Raw genomic sequence first — 19,530 nt, 5'->3', positions numbered from 1 at the left:
TTCAACCACTTTAAAAAACTATGGAGAAATTATTTTACAAAAAAAAGAAAAGTGCTGAAGAACAAGAGGCAAGCCCATGTGTGGCTCTGGCAATTCGGCACAAACCCAGAAAGACTCTAAAGACCACAGTTTAGCCATTTGAAGAAATATTTTTAAGTTCCTGAAGTCCTTGAGATGCATAAGCTGTGTTTTCTACCACTTTGTTTTACTCAGGCTGTTTGGTATAAAGAAACAACAACAAAAATACTAAACTCAAGTTTTTGATCAAATCATAGGTTAAACCATAACATTTAACACTTACCATGAAAATCTGTACCCAACTTCTTAGAAGCCATTTAGAACCTAAAAAAGAAGGAAAGGTTTCTTAGGCACTATGTCTTGAGACAATATAAACAATAGAGAGAAGACGGGGGAAAAAAACACACCAAATAGAATACTAAATGTTTCTTCACGTCTCACTCCCAAAGTCCTCCAAAAGAAGGCCCAATATAGGAGAAAGTCATTTCTTAAATTACATTTTATTACTGTGTGTGTTGCATACCCATGTGTGGCCTACAATCTTATCTGGAGGTCAGAGCACAACATCTCTTGCGTCATGTGGGTGCTAGGGGTCAAACCCAGGCTGTCAACCTCGGCAGCAAACGCCTCTATCTGGCAAGCCATCTAGCCGGCCCAAAAACAGGTTTTGAAAAGGGAACATCAAGCTAGGCAGGATAGCTCAGACATGTATTGCTAGCACTTACTTGGGAGACAAGAGAACCACAGAGAGTTTAAGACCAGCCTGGACTACACAGTGAGTTTCAGGCTAACTTAGACAAGAAGAGTCTCTATCTCAAAAACAAAAAATTCTAAAAGGAAATTTAAGCGTTCTCTGAATCTGCAGGTTCTGAGGAAATACTGGAAGAATGACACACTGGCAGCACCAGCCATGAATATGCTTGTCACAAAAGAGAACAATTAATAATCTGATTCCCCTGACAGCAATGGCAAATGTTAAACCCCAAGTAAGAAATTCGTTTGACTTTATATAAATCTCTGGAATGAGGAATGTACACCTTATGACCTTTTACAGCATGTGAATGAGATGACAAAGGAAAAACATTGTTACTTCCAAGTTAAAATTACATGATCACCGTACGTGACACTGTCTGCACCTATCAAGTTACAGAGAAATGTCTTCATCTAAGCCAGCTGTGGTGATGAGGAATGCCTGCAACCCTGTCACTTTGGGGCCAAGGCAGGAGGACAATTTAGAAGCCAACCTGAACTACCTGACATGATCAGAGAGAGAAAGACAGAGAAGAGGGGAAAAGAAAGAAGAGAGAAGCCGGGCGTGGTGGCGCACGCCTTTAATCCCAGCACTCGGGAGGCAGAGGCAGGCGGATCGCTGTGAGTTCGAGGCCAGCCTGGTCTACAAAGTGAGTCCAGGATGGCCAAGGCTACACAGAGAAACCCTGTCTCGAAAAAACCAAAAAAAAAAAAAAAAAAAAAAAAGAAAGAAGAGAGACGGAGGTAAAAGAAAAGAAAAAGGGAACCTTTACTAATAAAAAAGCTGACAACCACGACTAATGTAATTTTGTTCACTTGCTTATTTTTTTATATCACTAACCCTGAAACTCAGAAGACAGAAGTTATTTTCCTCTATCACATACACAACACACAGCTCAGATGAGACTTTATTTTTGAGGCAGTTCTCACTATGTAGCTTTGGCTGACTTGGAGTCACTCTGTAGACCAGGCTGGCCTCAAACACACTACACAGCTGAGGATGACCCTGAAACCCTGATCCTGCTGCCTCCACTTCAGTGCTGGGTGACAGATGTGTGACCATGCCAAGTTTCTGGGGTGATGGGGTCAAAGCTAGAGCTTCATGTCTGCTACGCAAGCACTCTGCCAACTAAGGCACATCCCCAGACCTTAAACAATTATCTTATCTTACAAAAAGTTGAACTGAAGTTAATTTGCAAAAGAAAACATCTTTAAGCACTCTGCCTGAGCACTAAACTGGTCTACCTTTACCACAAACTGTACATTTTTAGCTGAATGTGACAATATTAGAATCTTGATTTTTTTTTTTAAGTTAAAAACATGTCTATGAAGACTAAGTTTATCGGGCTTGATTTTAGTCTGTTTAAGTGTAATAATTAGCCAGACACTACTTCCATAATCTATCACTGTCCACATGCTCTGTATTTAAAAAACAAAAAAACTAGGTCTTGGGGCTAGAGAGATGGCTCAGAGGTCCTGAGTTCAATTCCCAGAAACCACATGGTGGCTCACGACTATCTATGTGATCTGATGCCCTCTTCTGGCCTGCGGGTGTTCATGCAGGCAGAGCACTGTGTACATAAAAATAAATAAATAACCAAGCCTCATTATTTAAGGCTGTGCACATCATCAGCATGTCTGGCTGAAGACGGAAAGCCAACAAACGAGGTCAGCACAGTACGCTGATTCATGCTGGGGAGCATTTTAGTGGCCACACAAGCTCTTTATTACTTTATTCTTTCAATTCATCCAGAATACTGACTGTTGAGATCTTTCCTAAGCATCATTTTGGAAGAGACCAATATGCTATGGAAACAAAGAAGACAAGACATTCTTCTAACACCGGGTGCTGGGTTATGGCCATGCTTCAGGCTTTTGGCTTTGTTTTGTACCATTGTTTCCTAGGTTTTCTGTATTGAGTGTGTATCTCTACATGTATCAATCATTTCACCCATGCATAAAAACTAAAAAGAAACACAGTGATATCTAAGTAACCAAAGAGTTTCACTTCAGAGCAAGGAAAATGAATGAAGAAGAACCCAGTGACTTCTGGTCCAGTAAAGCACCCACAGGCTCAGGGGTGAGATGTAACAGGTACTTATGAACTCTGCAGGGCACAGCCCGTGAATAGCTCACCTTTGAGCTGCCCACGCTCATGAACTGCCACAGACAGGAATGTCTCCAGCCTTTGTTGTTGGGTGCTTTTTCTTGATTTTGAAGTAAGGTCTCTCTGGCTAGCTTGTGCTAGTACTCCATGCTAGCTCAAATGCTCTGATTCCAAAGTGATGAAATAAATTAGTTAAGAGGTGAAAACCTCCACGCCACGCCCTATCAGAATACCATTTTTGTTTTTATTTTAAAATCTGTATGTCTGTGTCTCTGTGTGTGTGTGTGTCTGTGTGTGTGTGTGTGTGTGCGCATGCGCCACACATGTACAGATGCACACAGAGGCCTGAAGAGAGTGTGTCGCATCCCCTGAAGTTTGAGTTACTGGGAGATCCAAGAGCCACCTGCTGTGGATACTGGGAACTGGACCTGGGTCCTCTGGAAGAGCAACAAATGCACAAGCACTCACGCGCTCCGCCCCCCCCCCTTCGCTTTTTGTTTGTTTATTATTATGTATATAGTGCTCTGTCTGCATGTACACCTGAACTCAGGACCTCCGGAGGAGCAGTCAAGTGCTCTTAATCTCTGAGCCATCTCTCTAGCCCGCAACATATGCTCTTAATGAACCACAGAGGCATCTCTCTAGCCCCCAGGTGCCTAGTGAAATACTCAAAACAACACTTTACAAAACTCAAGTAAGCTGGGCCCGGTGGTGCACACCTGTAATCCCAGCACTCAGTTTGGCAGAGGCAGGTGGATCGCTGTGAGTTCAAAGCCAACCTGGTCTACAAAGTGAATCCAGGACAGCCAAAGCTACACAGAGAAACTCTGTCTCAAAAAATAAATAAAATAAAAATTTTTAAACCTGAGTAAACGCTACTGAACAAAGAAAAGGAAATAAATTTCCCCCAAACAGAAGTATCACAGAAGTTAGCATCTACACAAAGCTGTGGTCTGAGTTTATCAGGAGGTGGAGGAAACATGATCAAGTTCAGAGGCAGTCTTGTAAACTTAGCAAGACTAAAGAAGTAGCAGAGTCAAGACTTCAGGAATAAAAAGTGCTTCTACAGGAATGTGTCCTTTGCTTTCCTTTTTTTTCTTAGGAAGGGGTCAGGAGGATCCCTAGAATCTTACCCAAGGCCTTGCACACGCTAGGCAAGCACCCCACCTGGACCTACACCTAAGATTTTAACCAGTCTCTTGAAACCCAGGGTCAGAGTTAGGGAGATGGCACAGTGGGTAAGTAGCTATGCAGTCCCATCCAATCAAAGCCCAGGCTCAGACACACTGGACCAGGAGAGGCAGCAACCCCACCAAACTCTGGAACACTGCCAACAGCCCTACCCAGAGGGACTGCAGCCAAGTGACACCACCCAAGCATAGGGCACAACATCCAGTTCACATGATTGCGGAACCCAGTTTACAGCCAGCTCAACCATGACACTCAGCCTGCACCCAGTCTACCCAAACATTACAGAGCCCCACTCACAGTCCTCCCGAATCACACAACTCAGCCAGTAGCATCTCCTAACCTTGAAGCCCAGGCAAGGGACCACCAACCTCGGAGCCCAGCCAAAAGCTCTACTTGGTCTCAAAGTACACACAGCATTTCCACCAAATCTCAGCAGCAAGCTATAAAAAATAAATACATGTAGAAACCCCTCTAGAAGACTTCAGTGCCATCCCCAGAACCCATGGTCAACGAAGGAATCGCCTCTCAGAAGCTGTTCTCTAACTTCCAAACCTACACCACAGCACAGGCACACCCGTACACAATAGTTAAAATAATACAACAAGTGCCCCTCCCCAAAACCAGTCTCATGATGTAGCTCTGACTGTCCTTGAACTCCCAGAGATCCACCTGCCTCTGCCTCCCAAGGGCTGGGATTAAAGGCGTGCACCACTATGCCCAGTATATATCTTTATAAACTCACAATTAAACAAAAGTAAGAGCCAGGTATGGTGCCACATGCCTTTAAAACCAGTACTCAGGAGGAAAAGCAGGCTACCTATGATTTTAGAAGACAGTCTGGTCTACACACTGAAACCCTGTCTCCAGTAGGGGGTTGGTGGGGTGGCTCACTCCATGGGTACTAGGCACCTACATAGATACATGCAGGCAAAATACTCATGCACATAAAATAAAATAAATCTTTAAAAATATGTATATAGCCAAGCAGTGGTGGCGCACACCTTTAATCCCAGCACTTAGGAGGCAGAGGCAGGCGGAACTCTCTGAGTTCAAGGCCAGCCTGGTCTACAGAGTGAGTTCCAGGACAGCCAGAGCTACACAAAGAAACCCTGTCTCGAAAAACAAAGCAAAACAAACAACCACCATATACATTTATGGTAAAGGGGCTGAAGCAGGGGCTCAGCAGTTAAACAGCTCTTTATGCTCTCGCAAGAGGACCTGGATTTGATTCCCAGCATCCACACGGTGTCTCAGAACCATCTGTAACTCAAGCTCCAAGGAATCCAAAACCCTCTTTTGGCCTCCATGGGCACTGCACCCACGTGGTACACGGACATACAAGCAGCCAAACACTTGTACACAAATAATTTAAAAATAAAGTAAATCTTTTTAAAAAAAAAAAATCTGGGCCAAGCATGATAGCACACACCTTTAGTCCCAGAACTTAGGAGACAGACGCAGGCAGATCTCTGTGAGTTCTAGGCCAGCCTGGTCTAGAGTCTAGGACAGCCAGAGCTACACAGAGAAACCCCATCTCATAACAAAACAAAACAAAAAAACAAGCATTCTGAAGGTAAAGAACACAACACCTGAAATAAAGAAGCAGTACCCTCAACAGAAGACTTCACCAAAGAGAAGAATCAATAAGCAATATATATCATATAAAGTATAAAATATTCAGACAGCCTGGTGGCGCTGGCCCACACCTTTAATCCCAGCACTCAGGAGGCAAAGAAAGGCAAAGAAAGGCAGATTTCTCTGAGTTTGAGGCCAGCTTGGTCTACAGAGTGAGTTGCAGGACAGCCAGGGCTACAAAGAGAAACCCTGTCTGGGGGATATATAAATATATATACATTTACATAGCACTTTAAAGACTGAGGCAGGAGAGCCGGGCGTGGTGGCCCACGCCTTTAATCCCAGCACTCGGGAGGCAGAGGCAGGCGGATCGCTGTGAGTTCGAGGCCAGCCTGGTCTACAAAGTGAGCCCAGGATGGCCAAGGCTACACAGAGAAACCCTGTCTCAAAAAACCAAAAAAAAAAAAAAAAAAAAAAAAAAAAGGACTGAGGCAGGAGAGCTGTTCAAGATCAGCCTGCAGCCAGAGCTACACAGAGAAACCCTCTCTCAAAAAAAAAAAAATCAGTCTACACTACACACATATCAAGTAACAAGCCAGCCAGGATATATACATATAAACAAGAACAGGTCTCAAAAAAAAAAAATTAAGGTTAGGGTAACTAAGATGCTGTTGTCCCACAAAGACAGGCAAAGCCATGTAGGTGGCGAGTGTATTCCAGCAGGATGTTAAGGAGAGGATGAGGTCAGCCCACCAAAGTAGCATCAAAGAGTTCCAGGTAGATGAACACTCAGATTAGCATTCAGGTAACCAGCAGTTTAGTTGCTCTCTGCTATTTACCTAGCCCTTCTGCTTGCTTGCTTTCCTTCCTTAGAATTTACTTTTAATTGGTTTTAATTTTGTGTATGTGAGTTTATGTGTGCATGTTGGATTCCATGGAGCTGAAGTTATAGACAGTTGTGAACTGCCCAGTGTGGGTGCTGAGAACTGAACTTGGGGCCTCTGAAGGAGCAGTGCTCACCCACTGCTGTGCCATCTCTCCAGCCCCCGCTTTCACTTTCTTTTGAGCCAGACTCACTACACTGACTGGCAGGGAACTTGCTGTGTAGAGTTTGCAGTAATTCTCCTGACTCTCCCTCCATGTGCTGTGGGCTTGTGTCAGCTCACCCAGAGTGCTGGTTAGTTTTTAGTCAATTGGGAAAAGAGCCTCTCATTGGAGGAGTTAGCTCCATCAGACAGATGGGCCTGCTGGCACATCTATTGATAATTTTCTTGATGGCTATTGATGTGGTATGGCCTAAAGGACAGTACCACTTGGGTTATATAAGAAAGCAGGCTGAAGTAGACATTGTGAGTAAGGCAGTAAGCAACATTCCTCCTCTGTGCTCTGTTTCGGTTCCTGCCTCAAGTTGCTGCCCTGGCTTCCCTCCATTATGCACTGTGACTTGGGAGTTCTAAGACTGAAATAAACTCTTTCCTCCCAAATTGCTTTTGGTCAGTTTTATCACAGCACAGATAACTGGAACACCCAGCTTTAACCATTTTCTTGGTTGGCTTTTTACTGCTATAATCTGAGGCTGGGTGATACATAAAAGCTGGACATGGAAATGAACATTGCAGTCCTAGCCCCTAGGATTGCTAAGAGAAGCATTTGAGCTCATGGGTTCAACACCATAATCAACACAACAAAACACTTTTTTTTTTAAAGGAAGGTAAAATTCAGCTCAAATTTATGCTGAAAGGTCCTAACAGTATACTATCCTTTTGGAGGCCCTCACTGTCAGAGGGCATCACATGGTAAGAGAAGAAAGCAGCGGAATGAAGAGGGGACACTGCCCCTCTTCCTCCTCTCAAAAGGTTATTTATTATTATGTATACAGTGCTCTGCCTGCATGTATAGCTGCAGGCCAGAAAGAGCATCAGATCTCATTATAGATGGTTGTGAGCCACCATGTGATTGCTGGGAATTGAACTCAGGACCTCTGGAAGAGCAGGCAGTGCCCTTAACCTCTGAGCCGTCTCTCCAGCTCCACTTTTTCTTTTTTTAATTATCTGTAGGTATGTGCCTATGCATGGGAAGCACACACAGCGCAGTTGCCCACTGAGACCAGATGCAGACCACCAGGGGCTGCAGACACACAAAACTGTGAGGCTCCTGATGTCCGTGCTGGGAACCAAGCTCAGGCCTTCAGGAAGGGCTGCAAGGGCTGGAATCCATGAACCAACTCTCCAGCCCTTTATGATCACAAACTCTTTCAGGATCTAACTGACATTCCACAGGAAAGAAGCATTTCATTCCTCCCAAGGGCAACACTCCCATGTCCCGGGCATCCACCACCAGACTTCATTTTTGTTCTTGGTTTTGTATCTCTTCTTGGAGACAGGTCTCACTACGTAGCCCTGGCTGACCTTAAATGATATCCAGATGAGGATGAACTCACAGAGATCCACCGGCCTCTGCCTCCTGAGTGCTTTTCCCCCTTTCTTCTCCACTCCCCACCCCAAATCTTTGGAGACAAGCCCACTCTGGCCTCAGACTAGCTATGTAACCACATATAAGTCTGGTCCTGCCTCCACTTCCCAAGTGCTACAATTACAGGTATGCACCACCCTGCCCAGTTTATTCCATGCTGGAGATCAAACCCAGGGCTGTGTGTACCCAACAGAAGCACTCTATCAACTGAGCCACATCTCAAAAACTGGGATGAGGATGTAGCTCAGTTAGCCGAGTGCTCGCCTACAGCCCACAGGCCTGGGTTCAATCTCTCACACTACCAAAAAGACTCAGAAGCTCATGAAACTTCAAAAGAGATTCAGAAAGTCACAAGATTCACAAGGCCTCTCACAAGCTTATATAAGCAATTACAACTACTAGGTGGAAGAGACTCTGGGTCCCTGCAAAGTACCAGGGATGCTGCTTTCTGAGTTGTCACCCAAACTGGGAAGGACTACAGCTGCCTTTTAAGCTGTAAGCAACTTTTAAAAAACAAAACAAAAATAAAAAACTTAGGTGTAGCAGTACTGGAGCACACCTTTAATCCCACCCAGCACTAGGGAGACAGAGGCAGGCAAATCTCTGGGTTCCAGGAGAGGCAAGGGCTACACAGAGAAACCCTGTCTCAAAAAACAAAAACCAACAAGGCCTCACTGGTTCAACTAAATTAGCTGTGGGTCACAGACTTGGGTGGAGGTATTTCCAGTTCGTGTCTTTCCCCAAAACAGTAACAAACAACGATCCTCGCCAAGACCAAGCATTCAACTCAACAGAAGAACAAGTCCTAGTTTCAAAGTAACTAGGATGGTTAATCTTCACAGCACCCCGGAAGAAGCACACAGGGTGCGTCTATAAAGACCCAACCTAAAGTTGGGCAGAAAGCCTAATTAAGCATCAATCCCCCTAAGCTTTCCCTGTCAAGCTATAAACTGTTCAATCATAAGTTCTACACCTGATAGACGAAATCCCTAAGAACATCCTTCCTGCTGTTTATGTCAGGTGGCTGTCACAGCCATGAGATGCTAACTAATACAAGAATAATAATCCCTAGTCTTTTGGGGGGGGAAAACGGATTGGTTGTTTCTTGGGAACTTTGTGGGGAGAGGGATTGTTTCTGAGCCAGGACCATACACTCAGGCCTCAGCCTACTGAGCACAGGATTACAGAAAGACTGGGGATGAGGTGGGGTAGCACTTGCATGTGTGCATGGGAGGATGCACGTGCCTGGGAAGACCAGAGGCCAACCTCCACTAGCACTCCTTAGGTGACATCCTCCTTGCTTTTTGAGCCAAAGTCTCTAATTAGGCCTCTGGGTTCACCAATTAGGAGGAACGAGCAGCAACTGCTGGTATCTGCCTGTCCTCACCATTATAGGGGTCTCAGGCTTCCACGATTACAAGTGTGCACCACCCAGTGCAAACCACCATGCCAGCCTTTTCCCTAGACACTGGGCATTTAAACTAAGTCCGCAGGACTGCACAGCAAGTACCTGCCAAATGAGCAGCCAATAAGAGCACTTGTTGCTCTTGTAAAGTACCTGGGTTCAGTTCCCAGCATCCACATGGTGGCTCACAAACTTCTGTAATTCCATTTGCAGAGAATCCAAGCTGTCTTAAGTAGACAGGCTAGCAGTTTACACTGAACAATTCACTTTCAATCTCTTTTTTTCGAGACAAGGTCTCTTTGTGTATTCTTGACTGGCCTGGACTGGCTTTGTAGAACAGGCTGGCCTCGAACTCACAGTGATCCACCTGCCTCTGCCTCCCAAGTGCTGGGATCAAAGGCGTGCGCCACCACCGCCTGGTGCAATTCACTTTCAATGTTGTCAAATACTGCCCATAAAGAAAAATCTGATTGTCAACTCACATTAACATTTAAATGTACATGTCATTCATAACTTTATTGGTGTCTCAGTCTTGGATAATGTGTGTAAGGCATAATTAAGCTGTTTTTTAAACTGTCTGGTTTTTGTTAGGAGTGCAGCTCAATCTGCAGGGTACTTACACAGCCAAGTGCAAAGACCTCAACTCCAGCCCATCTCCTCATAAAACCAGGCAAGGCAGCACACACCTGCAATCCCAGGACTCAGGTGAATGCAAGATCAGAAAGTCAAGGTCATTCTCTACAATACAAAGTACCCAAGCTAGCATAAAAACAAACAGCCGAGTGTGATGACACACGCCTTTAATCCCAGCACTTAGGAGGCAGAGGCAGGCGGATGGCTGTGAGCTCGAGGCCAGACTAGTCTACAAAGGTAGTCCAGGATAGCCAAGGCTACACAGAGAAACCCTGTCTCAGAAAAAAAAAAAAAAAAAAAGTTTAAAATAGCATGCCTGACAACAAAGAATTTACTAAATTTAACTTTTTAAAAGGTTATAAAAGACTGAAAGGCTAGTTTCATTAAAGTGAGTTTTTACAAGATGTGATGGCATACACCTATAGTCCCAGCACTTGGGAGGCAGAGAAAAGTACAATGACTAAAGCCCAGGCCAAAGCTATGTAGTCACACCCCATCTCGATGGCTCAGCGGCTGTCACCAAGCCTGATGACCAGAAGTCATCCCAGGATCCACATGGAAGACAACTGACTCCCATGACTTGCCCGCTGACCTCCAAATGTGTGTTCTGTTGTGTAATCTTTAAGAAATCAACAACACAAAAAAAGATAATAGTCTCACCAAAAGGCATAAACAGATGAAAAAATGATAAACTCATAGAACACAGGAGGATGTTCATAAGCCATAAGTTAAAAAGTAATTAAGCTAAACGTAGTGGTTTACAGCTGTGATCCCAGTGCCTGGGAAGTGGAGGCAGACAGATCAAGAGTTAAAGGCCAGCCTGGGCTACACCAAGACCCAGTCTCAAAAGATAACCAGAATAAAGAAATCTTACTCAACAAGGAAGATAAACAATCCAAAACAACAACAAGAAATAAAAAATACAAATCTCAGGCTGGAGAGATGGCTCAGAGATTAAGAGCACTTACTGCTCCTCAAAAACCTCCCAGAAGCACAAGCTGCCAACAAATACATGAAATCAAAGCTCAACTCTAAGAAATGCCAACTTAAGAATTATATAACAGACAGCATTTTAAACTCTCCAAAGTAGAAATTAGAAATCTCACAATATCAAGTGCTGAAGAGGAAAATGAAGCAACCAAAACACACACTGGTAGCCTCTTGACTCAGCCATCACAAGATTTTACCATGAGCCAGTGCAGTGACTCAAACACTGGAAGTGACTGATAATGAGCAAAGTCCAATGACACAGCCCTGTGACCCAGAGCAGAGGCAGAACAGCTGGAAGTCTGAGCAGAACCTGGTCTACACAGGGAGCCCAGGTCAGCCAAGGGCTACACAGAAACTGATAATAACCAGTATAGTTCCAAGAATACATGCAAATTATTCCCAAATACCAATGCTGGCCCTTGGGTACAATTTAACAAAACAAGACAAGCAAGAAAACTTTCAGTGCTTATCCCGTGTATCCTGTTTTGGTTTGAGGTGTGGTACAAAAATCAGGTGTTCGTTTCCTCTTAGCATACTGATGGCATCATACTTGACTAGAATTCTAAGAAAACTATTTTCATTCATTACTCTATTTCAATGTGAACAAATAGTTTTACACGGCATGACTTTAAAACTAGTGCTTAAACTTTATGGAAAGTGATACAGTCCTGTGACTACCTAAGAGGGACAAAATGATTCACACACAGAAACAGCATCACACTGAACAGATTCAAATTCAGACTCGGGTTCTCCACTTAAAACTGTCATCTGGGCCGGGCGTGGTGGCGCACGCCTTTAATCCCAGCACTTGGGGGGCAGAGGTGGATCGCTGTGAGTTCGAGGCCAGCCTGGTCTACAGAGCGAGTCCAGGACAGGCAGGACTGTACAGAGAAACCCTGCCTCAAGAAACCACACACACCCAAAAAAAAAAAAACCTGTAATCTGAGTGAGTATGACATCATACACCTTTAATCCTAGCACTTGAGAGGCAGAGGCAGGCTGATATCTGAGTTCCAGGCCAGCCTGGTCTACAAAGCGAGTTCCAAAACAGCCAGGGCTACACAGAGAAATGCTATCTTGGGTTTAAAAAAAAAAAAAAAAAGTTCAAGGCCAGTCTTGAATACCTAGTCTCACAAATAATTTAATTTAATTTAAAAATATAAGTAAAATAAAATCTATTATATGTTTTAAACAAGCATTTGGAGCCAGACAGTGGTAAGCAGATCTCTGAGTTCAAGGACAGCCTGATCTACATACAGTGCAAGTTCCAGGACAGCCAGGAGCTACACAGAGAAACCCTGTTTTGAAAAGCAAAAGGACACAAAGGAAAGAAAGGATTTGGTAGAGAAATAGAAAAATATGTTTCTTAAAACTACTAGGGCAGCCTTGGACTAATGGCAATTGAAACACTAGCTGCTCTAGAGCTGGAGAGATGGCTCAGCAGTTTAAGAGCACTGGCTGCTTGCTCTTCCCAAGGACCTGGGTTCAATTCCCAGCATCCACATGGCAGCTCACACTGTCTGTGTATCTGTAGCTCCAATGCCAGAGAGTCTTGCACCTTCACATACATTCAGGTAATCCACCAAAGCACATAAAATAAAATAAATAAATATTAAATAACAAAACAAGCAAACAAAATTGCAGTGCCCCCGCTACTAGTCTAGGCTACAGTGAGGGTCTGCGGATTGAAAAGACGACACAAAAATGGGTCATTCGTGCTAAGAGAATGCAGTTTATTGGGAGTAACAGAGCTGCTTATATAGGGGAGGAACCAGAAATGGAAAAACAGTGAACAGCACTGTGGAAAGTCTCCAAGAAGAAGCAAACCAAGGGTCAAGTCATGAGACTCAAAACAAGGAAATGAAAGCAACTAGTGGAGCACAATGTTTCAATCTTAGACAAAAAGAAGTAATGGTCAGTACCAGCACAGCGGCAGTTCCCACACAAAATACTGGCTGCCTTTCCAGGAGACCCAGGCTCGATTCCCTGCACCCCTGTAGAAGGGAACAACTGTCTGTTCCAGAAGATCTGATGCCCTTTACCAGCTTCTCCAGGCACCAGGCAAGCCCATGGTGCATGCACAGAACTACATACAGGCAAAACACCCACAAATACATACAAACAAAGGTCAAAATAAGTCTTTAAGAAAAGAAAGACTATCAAACTCCAGTCCCAAGAGATCCAACCCTTCTGACTTCTGAAGGCACTGCTTCACCTGTGCATGTCCCTCGGACAGAGAAAACACACACACACACACACACACACACACACACACACACACACACACACACGCTTCTAGTTTCTGAAGGCTCTACTTCATGTGTACATGTCCCTTGGACGGATGGACACACACACACACACACACACACACACACACACACACACACACACCCCTACATATAATCTTAAAAGAGAAAAGAAAAAGAAAAAAAAAAAAGCCTACCATGAGCGCTACCAATGGCTCAGCAGGTATAGGCACTTGCTGCCAAGCCAAGCACAATCCCCCCAAAGCCTTGAAGGAAAGAGCAAACTCCAGCAAGCTGCCCGCTGACCTCCACACACACTCCCAGTTCATACTAAATAAGCAAATAAATAAATGTAATAAACATTTAAAGAAATGCTATCTAAAGAAAACCACCTGAGCCGGGTGGTGGTGGCAAGCACCTTTAATCCCAGCACTTGGGAGGCAGAAGCAGGTGAATCTCTGTGAGTTTGAGGTCAGCCTGGTTTACAGAGCAAGTTCCAGGACAACCACAGCTGTTACACAGAGAAACCTTGTCTCAAAAAATAAAAAGAAATCCACCTGATTAATGATAAACAAACGATTGTTTTCTTCTGAAACAATCTGAAGGAAAAAAGTTTGTCTTAAAGGGAACTGCATTTAAGCCAAGGTCTCTCAAGAGGCAGAGGCAGGAGGATCACTGGGAGTTTGAGGCCAGCCTGGTCTACAAATCAAGGCCAAGACAGCCAAGGCTACACAATCTCAGGCTGGAGAGACGGCTCAGCGGTTAAGAGCACTGACTACTCTTCCAAAGGTCCTGAGTTCAATTCCCAGCCACTACATGGTGGCTCACAACCATCTACAATGGATCTGATGCCCTCTTCTGGTCTGTAGGTGTACATGCAGACAGAGCACTGTATTCATAATAATAAATAAATCTTAAAAAAAAATAAAAGAGTCTCTCACTGAACCAGGGCTCAAGGATTTGGCTGGATTATCTGAGCCCTAGATACCCTCCTGTCTGCACTCCCCAGTGCTGAGATTCTAAGGGCACACCCCTGCAACACCTAGCCTTTTTTTTTTTTTTTTTTTTTTTTTTTTTTGAGTCTTTGTAGACCAAGATTAAAGGTGTGTGCCAGCTGCAAGCCTGGCTTTTTAACATGGGCATCCAAAGTTCAGGTTCTCATGCTTGAGAGGTTAGTATCTCATAGCCTGAGCCTTCTGGCAGGCTGCACTTAAAACCCATCACTGAGCGGTGATGGTGCCCACCCACCTTTAAGCCCAGCTCTCAGGAGGCAGAGACATCTCATTGTTCCATGCCAGTCTGGTCTACAGATCGAGTTCCAGGATAGCCAGTACTACAAAGAGAAACTTTATATATTCAATAATATAATGGGGAAAATTTTGGTGTCTATGCACAGAAACAATAATTTGGGGGGGAGGGTTGAGAGAGGGTTTCTCTGTAACAGCTCTGGCTGTCCTGGTTATAATATATTAATAATGCTGAAAATGTTCAAAACTTTTTATCACCAATTAAATTTCAGGAACCCTCAGCTCTCTTGGACAGTAGGGGAGATAAAGCCTCTCTATGTAGTCCAAATGGGTCCTGTGCTTACAATTCTCCTGCTTCAGCCTCAGAGGTGCTGAGACTACAGCAATGTGATGCCACTCCTGACAGACTTTAGACACCAGTGGGAAGAGGAGCACAAGCCTACAACTCCCCTCTGACCCTGGCACCCACATGGTGGAGGGCAGAACCAACTCCAGTAGGCTGTTTTGACCTTCACACACGAGCCCTCTCAGTTTAAAAATTAAAAGTAGGTTACACACACACGAAGTGACATCTGTCAGAAAAGTGTGCACTGATAGCCACTGATGACACCTAAGTAATGTATCTCATTAGGGCGCTGCTAATGTCTTCTCAAAATCAGCCAGGTGTGGCAGAGACAAGAGGATCTGAGTGTGCAGCCAGTCTGGTCAGCCAGAACTACACACACTGGGATGCTATCTCAAAAAAAAAAAAAAAAAAAAAGGTTGAGGGGTGCTGGACAGATAGCTCAGGGGTTAATAGCACTATCTCTTCTTCCAAAGTCCCAAGTTCAAGTCCCAGCACCCACACAGTAGCTTACACTGTGCAACTCCAGTTCCAAGACACCCTCTTCTATCCACAGACATACATGCATGCAAGACACTCACACACATACAGATAAATAAAATGAAAGAAGGAAACAAAGACACATAAAATGACCTGGGCGAGGTGCCAGGCGGGCTTTAATCCCAACACCGGGAAGCAAAGGCAGGAGGATCACTCAGTTTAGGACAGCCAAGGCCACAAAGAGAAACCCTGTCTCTTGGGACGGACACACACACACAAAAAGCCATGGTGAAGTAGAGTATTTCTTTTTAAGTATTAAAAAGTTTAAAAAGTAAAAATTCAGAAAGTTTTATATTCACAATCTTTAGCACTTTAATACTTTTTGATACTAGAAATTAATACTTTTTTCACTGTGAGGCAAGCATGTTAGTTAGAAGCTGGGGCACGCCTTTAATCCCAGCACTGAGGAAGGAGAGGGAGGCAGAACTCTGAGTTTGAGGCCAGCCTGGTCTACAGACCGAGTCCCAGGATAGCTATTAATCAGTGAAAACGAAATGGCTTGTTTTATCATCTAATCTGAAAAAAAAAAAAGAGGGAAACGCCCACCATATTTATTCAAATTCCCAAATATTAACCATTAGAAGAACTGAAAACACACAGATAAAACCAGAACAGGAATATGCAACACACGATCAATTAGGGTTTTGAGCACTCTATGATGTCGACAAAGTATCAAAAGTCTTACTCCAGTTCAACACACACACACACAATGTTTAAATAATCATATTTATAACTCTCAAGTCCGAAAGCAATTACACAAAGGTCAGGGATCACTGGTAAAGAACAAATTGCTCCGCTCCTAAAGAAAAACTTGGGCTTGTTTCTGAGACCCAGGTACATAGTCCAGGTATTCTCCACCCAGAAGACAAACCAAAAATAAAAAAATAAAAGGGAAAATCTAGAGAAGCTATAGCTAGACAACGCCAAAGCTATCCCCTAAAAGCCCTCACCCCCTCATCTCTTCATCTCCCAAATAACTAAACCTCACATGCCAAGCTCGCCCTCAACTCCCCAGCAAGCACTCTTCTGTACCTTCTGTACTAAGCCTGGGTTCCTCTCCTCCTCCGAGCCCCCACTTCAGCCGGAGCGACTGGCCGCCCAGCCGGTCGTCCACAGGAGACTCAGTCCCCTTAATCCGTGCTCATCCGTCCGCACCGCGTCCGCCCTCCGCCCCTTCAACTCGGGTCCCGTCACTGACCCTTTGCCGAGAATCCGCCCCAGGTCGTCGGGCCGTCGCCTGGCTGTCTCCATCCCGCCCCACTACTCCAGGCCTTCATCCCTGCGGCCTCCCCCACCTCACCCCACCCCACCACAGGCACCGGGTCCCCAGCTTCCCTCCTCCCCGGTCGCCCCGTCCCGGCCCCTTCCCCCAACTCCGCCCCTCGCTCCCCCTCCCCCCGAGACAGGCCCCCTCACCTGAATGCCGCGGTCGTCCGGGACGCTGAAAGCTGCTGGCGCCGCCCGGCCTTCCGGGCTCGGTCTCCGCTGGGCTCCCCGATGCCCCTAGGGAGAGCGAACACCACCTCTTCCAACTCTACCCGCCCCGGGCCGGACTATCACCGTAGCCGCCGCCAGTACCACAGCCGCCATGTTGAAGGCCTACTTCCCACCTCCTTTCCCTTCGGCGCTCCGCCCCCTTTTGGCGTCTGACGTAACGGCGTTGCGCCCCACCCGCCCGGACCAATGGGAGGAGCCGACAGTGACGTAACCAAGTCGCTCTTCTAGCGCTTGAACGGTTCCTTGCAAGCTGGAGCTTCGGATGCTGAAATCGCCGAACAGCCTACCAAAAGCGAAAGAAGACCCGGAGGGTAAGACTCAGGGTTAGAGACACCTAGAGACTTGAGTCGCGAGGGCGCACTCAAAGCCTTGGCCGTTAATCCGCTTTGGGAATTAGAAAACCTCTAAGACGCGAGGACCAGTCTCACCCCAACTAGGTCTCACTTTCTCTGTTTATTTGAAGGGGTTTGTTGTTTTTTCAGACCAGGCTCCGTATAGTCCTAGACTCACGTTTATAAATAAACCGGTTAAACAACAACTCCAGTGTCTCTTCAATTTTAACATCCAGTACATTCAAGCCAGAAATGCAATCCAAGCCTTCACTGCTTCTCTGTATTTGTTATCTTCTGGAATAGCCGCGTGGAGAAATTATAATCAATGGAAGAAATAAGATCATAAAGAGTTAACTGTAGTAAAAGTCAGAGTAATGGTGGTGTGCGGGTGCTTAGAGATCAAAGCCAGGGCCTCCTAAGCAAGCATCCTTAGCTGGCTTTGGAGAAAAGAATTAACCGCTGAGTATGTACACTGTATATGTACACTGCCACGTCTGCTTTCCCAGCTTTGTTGTGTCTCCAGGACTTAAGTAGCAGGCAAGACGACATTTGAACTTTGGAAGATGATGAAGCTCTAACTCTGGGCGCAACATTCCGGGGGGGAGGAGGCCAAGGGGAGCAAAGGGCATCACACTATCAGTTTTGGGTTATTTGTGTGTTTAGCAGATAGATGTGTGGAAAGGCCAGAGCAGACCCCCTCTTGAGAGGGAAAGTGGCAGCAGTAAGTAGATGGCTCACACAGTGGACTTCTGCATTGAGTACAACACAACTAAAGTGAGCGCAGTAGGTGATGGAGACAAGGATGTGAGCTTGGCCACCTTAGGAGAGAGAGATCATCACTTAAGTTCTGCAATACAGGAAGGAAATGGTCGTATTTTCCCGCTCTCTGCGTCTCCATCTCTCGTTTGTGCAATCTGAGCTGGCCTCAAACTTGTAATGCTTAGTCCTGGCTCTCAATCACAGCGCTCCGCCTGCCTCTGCCTCCAAAGTGGTGGGATCAAAGGGTTGCTCAACCACCCCTTGCTTAATGTAGGCTCTTAGAGATCTCTTGTTAACGGAAACAAGAATTGCCTGGCCGGGCATGGTGGCGCACACCTTTAGTCCCAGCACTCGGGAGGCAGAGGCAGGCGGATCTCTGTGAGTTCGAGGCCAGCCTGGTTTACAAAGTGAGTCCAGGACAACCAAGGCTACACAGAGAAACCTGTCTCAAAAAACCAAAAAAAAAAAAAAAAAAATTGCCTGGAACACAAGAGAGTGGAAACATCTATAATCTATGCCAAGGCAGCTCTCCTCATCAGGGTATTCTCAGCTGCACACTGAGATGTCTCTGAGGGGAAGATGGAAGCAATTTAGGAAGACTGGGGTGACAAGAACCACTGAAAGCCTCCTCTCCAAAGCCCAGGTCATCAAGAGACCTCAATGATTTCATCTGTCTCTGGTGCCCACCAGATCCTTAGTGTCTAAGACAAGGCACTGACGAAGAAAGAAAAGGAAAAAAGCTCCTTTGGGGAGAAAACAATTGACAGATGGCGTTTACAGCTTTGCTCCTATCAGAATTGGGTGCCAGATGTTTCCTTCTGCTTTCCAAGATGGCATTATTAGTTCTAAAAGGCTTCCTTAACAAAAGATAGCGAAATGTACAACTTGCCCAAAGATAGTGCAAATACACAGGTGAGTGAATCCTAAGATGGGACATCAGAGTTCCATTTGCCACTTTATGGGCCCAAACTTAAGAGTTGGTGTTCTAGTCTTACCATCCTTCCCTCTCCCTCCCTCCCTTCTTTTTCTCCCTCTTTGTCTTCCTCCCTCCCTTCCTTCTCTCTTTTCTTTCCTCTCTCTCTCCCTCCCTCCCTTCCCCCACCTCTCTTTTTTGGACATCATGGGCAGGTGATACCTTTAGTCCCAGCACTCAGGAGGCAGAGGCAGGCGGATCTCAGTGAGTTCGAGGCCAGCCTGGCCTACAGAGTGAGTCCAGGACAGCCAGGGCTACACAGAGAGACCCTGTCTGAAAAAAAAAACAAAACAAAACAACAACAACAAAAGAAAAAGGGGCTTCCTAGGGCTTGTGGGGCGCATCCCTCCTGGCACATCCCTCTACCTTTAGTCTCAGCAGTCCTCGGGTGACAGAGGCCTGTGGATCTGTGAACTCAAGGCCAGCTTGGCCTAGATAGTGATTTCCAGGTC

General features: G+C 45.4%; 1 protein-coding gene across 3 annotated transcripts in view; it reads right to left on the bottom strand.

Annotated features, from left to right (window-relative positions):
* Ubap1 (ubiquitin associated protein 1) overlaps positions 1–17,157 on the bottom strand; it is a 40,134-nt gene extending 22,977 nt beyond the window's left edge. The window contains exons 1-2 of one of the 3 annotated variants that reach the window (XM_051157848.1): positions 16,934–17,157; positions 302–342 (exon numbers count right to left, since the gene is read on the bottom strand). In XM_051157848.1, coding sequence (XP_051013805.1) covers positions 302–335 — 34 coding nt within the window. In that variant the 5' untranslated portion in view covers positions 336–342; positions 16,934–17,157. Of the gene's footprint in view, positions 1–301; positions 343–16,549; positions 16,698–16,933 lie in introns of those variants that run through there. The other 2 variants (XM_051157832.1, XM_051157840.1) reach the window with 2 other exon arrangements.
* Positions 17,158–19,530: the final 2,373 nt, after the last annotated feature.

Source organism: Acomys russatus, chromosome 2, assembly GCF_903995435.1.
Source record: "Acomys russatus chromosome 2, mAcoRus1.1, whole genome shotgun sequence".
NCBI lineage: Eukaryota > Metazoa > Chordata > Mammalia > Rodentia > Muridae > Acomys > Acomys russatus.
The sequence above is the reverse complement of the archived record's forward strand: the minus strand, read 5'-3'. Positions and strand labels throughout refer to the sequence as shown.